The sequence below is a fragment of the Arachis ipaensis genome, chromosome B05 (assembly GCF_000816755.2).
Source record: "Arachis ipaensis cultivar K30076 chromosome B05, Araip1.1, whole genome shotgun sequence".
Classification (NCBI taxonomy): Eukaryota; Viridiplantae; Streptophyta; class Magnoliopsida; order Fabales; family Fabaceae; genus Arachis; species Arachis ipaensis.
Genome location: NC_029789.2, coordinates 129,406,733 through 129,412,213, shown reverse-complemented (window position 1 = coordinate 129,412,213; position 5,481 = coordinate 129,406,733). Strand labels below are relative to the sequence as shown.

Genomic DNA, 5,481 nt, shown 5'->3' with positions numbered 1-5,481 from the left:
ATTAAATCTATGAAAATTGAGAAACGAGGAAGCAATTCAAGTTATTAGCAATGATGATACGATAGTAATTATTGTCATCCACAACAAAATGCACACACATGGTGCACAAAATGCTTTTGCATATAAAAAAAAGACACTAAAATGATGGGATTAAACACAACATTTATGGGGCTTTTATATATGGTGGTGGTGATGTGATGAAATTGACGATTCATGGCTTCCAGAGGATGGTGGTGTCCGCAATCAAGGAAGTTACGACATAAGGGTCCATGTTAGAAGCTGGCCTTCTGTCCTCAAAGTAACCTTTTCCATTCTTCTCTGTGTCTCTTCCAACTCTTACTGATGCTCCACGGTTTGCCACTCCCTATATCACACAACCCAATAATTATAAATAAGAGAATTTTTGAAAATGATGTTAATTTATATTTGAAAAACTTACCCAAGAGAAGGTGTGGATGTCTGCAGTTTCATGTTTTCCAGTGAGGCGTCTCTCATTGCCTTCTCCATAGGCAGCAATGTGATCTTTGTGCTTCAATTTAAGCTTCTCAATCGCCTTCTTTATTACTTCATACCCTCCATCATTTCTCATCGACTTTGTGCTGTCAAACACACATACCTAATTAATATCACATTAAAATACATGGGATATAATTATTACTATCTACCTGTAGTTAGTGTGAGCACCCGCACCATTCCAGTCTCCCTGGTAACAATGAATTTAAAATTATAAATTATAAATAAATAACAAAAAGTAGGATGATAAATTAAAATATTCCTTATCATCTACGTATTCACGTGGTTGGTTAAAAGCTTAACAGGAATATTGTAGAGTTAAGTTTTTTGTTAAAAAAAGAAAAACAAGTTGAAGCAGAAATAAAAGCAACTTGGCAATTATGGCAAATACCGGAGAATCTTCTCTAAAGGCAAATTTTTAAAGAATATATTTTAAATTATTCCCTAATAAATTTTAAGCCATTTTGATTTTTATTAAACTTTTATTACTTCACAAATTTGAAAAATTAATTTTGTTATACAGATTAGTCTTACTATTACTTTTAATTAATTTTTTATATGAATATTGGACTAATAAATTTCATAGTAAGTCTCTATAAATTTTATTATAATATAATTAAATCCCTGCAAATATTATTATAAGATACATTAATTTTTTCTATAAAGAGATTATTTCGTCTCAAGAACCTTTAAAATAATAAAGGTTTGTTGAGCATGATTTAAAACTATCTAATTAATTAGAGACTTTGTTGGTTTCAGTTGCGTGAAAAAAGTGAGCAACAAAATGATTCATTAAGATAAGATAAATGGGATATGGGAGCATGAAAAATGTCGGGTTTTTCGGTAGGGTTGGAAATGGTGTTCTCTGTTTCTTAAATCTTAAAGGTATTATTTTTAAATAAAAAAATATTGATATTTATGATGATCATTTCTCACCTGGATTGGCTTGGGATCAAATGAAACAACCACTCCAGCAATTTCCGTGATCCTCTGAAAAAAGAAACATATAATTAAATATTAATATATGTTCATTGATTTTCACTAATTAAAAACAAATAAAAAAGAAAGAGTCCAATAAAGGTAAAATTACCTCAAGTATGTAGCGAGCAGCCCAAACCTCATCACCAGCAGAGATACCAACAGAAGGACCAACTTGGAATTCCCACTATAAATATTATTACAAAATTCACATATGTTATCTTATCTTATATTATATGATTATCACTAAAATATAGTAATATTTTACACCCTTGGGGTGCTTTAGTGGCCAACAAGTATATGACAAAATCACAAATGAAATCCACATCATTGTTAACAAAGATCAACATCCAGATGTCACTTTGAAAAGATTAAATAATAATAATAATTTAATGAGAAAGAAGCAAGAAAGAAATGGGCATAAGAATGTTATATACCTGGCCAGGCATAACTTCTCCATTGATGCCACTAATGTTGATGCCAGCATAGATACAAGCCTTGTAATGTGCATCAACAATGTCACGACCATAGGCTTTATCGGCACCAATGCCACAGTAGTATGGCCCCTGTTTCATTTCATTTATTAATCATATTAATTCACTATAAAGGATTCCAGGAATCTGTTAACTCAATAAATATATCAACTTTAGTTACACGATTTAATTTAATCACAATTCACAACTGTACTACTTTAATATTTTTAGTGTACTATGATTAAATTCATGATTATTTTAAGACTAAATTAATATTTGCATAGAAACTGCTGATGAATCTTATATAAAAATTAAAATATGTTGTACATATTTAAAAAAAAATGAAAACTCGTTCCTATATCAGCAGTATTATATGTTAATACAGGTCACGTTTAAAAAAATTAATCGTGGTCAACAGATTAATGAGTACAAACATAAATATATTATAATTATACTTTTCATGTGTGGTTTCCAGAATTGAGATTCCTACCGAACAATTTTTTATTGATTTCTTCTGGTTCATAGTATCAAACACTTTGATTATTTATACAGTAGTGGAAAAAATCAAATCAAGAATTAATTACAAAATTGTTTATCCAAGTATGCTTTTTAAATAATTAAATATTATAAATGATTTTTTATATTGTGTAAAAAAAAGGTTGATAAACACTAATAAATTAAAATATATATGTGGTAGGTGAATGGTGATGTAATCTTTGCTCATAGTCACAGGTACTATTAATGACATAAATTAAGGAAAATTCAATCCACACATGAGTGGACTATTGCGTAAAAGACAAAACAAATTACTAAGAGTTAGCAATTTGAGGCAACATAAAATGCAGTAATAGATGCAACCCTAGCTTAAATTGAGACAAACTCAAAGAAAAAGGAAAATTAGAAAAGGGTTAAAAAAGTTCATCAAAAAAGGAGATTAAAAAAATAAAAAAGGAAAAGAAAGTTGGATTACCTGTGGTCCAGGGTAGCCACCAATTGGCCACCCAAGTGGCCAGTTAATGTCTTTCTGTAACAAAGTATACTCTTGCTCAATACCATACCTGCCACCAAATTGTTACTCATTTGTATTATTTCATATTTAATGTAAGATATTATCTGAAAAAAGGGTTTCAAGAACTGAAAAAGAAAATATTACTAAAGTGGTATGGAAATTTAGTAGTTCAGGTAATTTTTTATTTGTATTTTTATTTTCTAATTTTTTATTTTTAAATTTTGTGAAAGAAAAAATAGTAAAAATAATAAATTAATATTTTTTATTTTCACATTTTTTTTTTAACCGAAATTTTAAAATAAAAAATACTGAAAATTAAATTGCAAACTATATATACCATGGTTCCTCAGAGGCTACATCAGGGTGACTGAAGATCTTGGCAGCATTGTGTCTCTTGTTGGTGGGAATCGGCTCTCCAGCTGGGGTGTATGCATCACAAATAACCTAAAAAATATAAAATTTTTATTTATTTTATTTTTCAAAAAAAAAAAAAAAAGAGACTTACAAGAATATTCTCTCCCCTCCTAAATGGGTCCTTGAAGATGGCTTGTGGGCTTGTTCAACACAAAAAGTAAACCCCACTCATCAATTTCTTGTGAAAATAAAATATCAACGGAAGGGTAGCAGTGTAAATAGAAAAGTAAAGTATTTTTTTTTTAGTTTTTAGTCCTCCAAAAATTCTGACTTGCAAACACATCACAAGCTAACAAACAAAGAAAAACTAAAATCTAAAATTTAAATAAATTTAAAATTAAAAAAAAGAAGGGTAATGGATCATACTATAGGATGACTTCACTATCTTCACCAGGGGCTTGACCAGTGCTAGAACCATCATAGTTCCATTTTGGAAGCTTTGAAGGATCACTCACTGGACCAGAGATTGTCTGTGTTTTTATTGAAACAGATAAAGAAATTAAGGTCAATTTTCACAAAGGAACAAATCAAAAGAATCACCATGAAAATTGATAGCTTTTCACACGTATCCACATGTGTGATTAAGCAACAAAAAATTAAAACTAAAAAGATTACCCTTGCTTTGCTTCTGATGTCCATGCCAGATCCACCAATCCTGTTTTTCACCACATCAAAAGCATTAAATATTTATACCAAGAACAAAGCAAAAAGAACCACAAGAGAAAGTTTACAAAAATATCTCTGCTTTTTATGTGTATGATGAATGATCTTTGATCCCATAAAATCATGGTACCAAAAGTAAGAAGAAGACGTTTCAAAAGATATGAATTCATCCCAAAAAAGAGGTTCTGATTTTTATTTTTATTTTTTCGGATAGAAACTTTTGGTCAAAGATTTCATAAAACCAGAGTCCCCTGTTTTCAAGAGGAAAAAACAGAGCCCACGGTTTCAAACAACAAATTAAAAGATGAAAGTAAGATGAACGAAAAAAGCGAACCATATGTATTCAGCAATGATCTTCTTGGTGCCGGATTCGGAGAGGTTGAGGTTGATGAGATCTGAGAGCAAAGACATGGTTGCTAAGAGTGTGAAAGAAACAAGAGTCGACGACTAAGAAGATGAAGAGTAAACTCTAACTCTGGTTTGTGGTAGAGTGCAGTATTTCTAAACCCTCCCTTTATATAAAAATTTGGAGTTAAGTAAACAAACGGAGAGAGACGTGCGTTAATGTGTTTCAGACTTTTCTTTTATTTTTTTTTTAACTCTTTTTTAATTAAAATGATTAGTTGAGTTTTTCAAATAAATAAAAAATAAGTTTTGTTCACTTTCAAAAATAAAATCAAAATTACATGGTTGGTGGAATTTCGAGTACGAAACACAATAATTTCGCTTTTTAACTTTATCAAAGTTCAAAAATCGAACCCCAATCGAAACATTATCTCTTCGTATGATAATTAATCTTCTTATCTTCTGTTAACTTCAATTTAGGTCAGAATCTCAATATTTATTATTTATTGGTGAGTTTAATAGAAATATTAAAAAAATTGTTGTTCAATTTTTTTTTAAATATTTTTTATTATATATAATTTATAAAAAAATAATTATTTCTAAAATTTAAACTCAAAATATTTTTAATTAAAATTATAAATTATTTGTCATCTAAATTAATTTAATTTTAATTATTTTTATACACATTCAATAAATAAAAGAATAAATCATAAAATGTAAGAATTACATAATAAAATATTTATTTAATGAAATATATAAAAATTCAAAGATTCTATGATGTGAAGAATCTATTTTAGATTAAATTAAATCTGTTTATGAAAGCGTGATTTAAGGTGGGTTGGAGTTGTACGATTACTTGAAATTATGAATGGTAGGTGCTGAGTGCAACTTGATGAGTTAGTCAAAAAGAGGTATCTTCAACTATAACCTTAAAATATTATTTGCCGCTGGTTTTCTTCTTTCTTTCTTTTTTAATAAAAAAATACCCAGCAACTTTGTTATAAGATTCTTGAGAACTGAAAAAAATATTTAACATAAAACTGGTAAAACTTGAATTTTTTTTCTAACAACTCTAAATTTGTTCTA

At 28.8% G+C, this 5,481-nt stretch overlaps 1 protein-coding gene across 1 annotated transcript; it reads right to left on the bottom strand.

The window, feature by feature from the left end:
* Window positions 17-4,724, bottom strand: LOC107644115 (glutamine synthetase nodule isozyme). The gene is made up of 12 exons (XM_016347920.2): window positions 4,385-4,724; window positions 4,003-4,042; window positions 3,754-3,857; window positions 3,479-3,527; window positions 3,311-3,417; window positions 2,935-3,022; window positions 1,929-2,057; window positions 1,604-1,678; window positions 1,450-1,503; window positions 666-703; window positions 440-599; window positions 17-364 (listed from the first exon to the last, which is right to left on the bottom strand). Exons 1-12 carry the CDS (start codon window positions 4,459-4,461, stop codon window positions 212-214), a joined length of 1,074 nt encoding a protein of 357 aa, XP_016203406.1. The 5' UTR covers window positions 4,462-4,724; the 3' UTR covers window positions 17-211.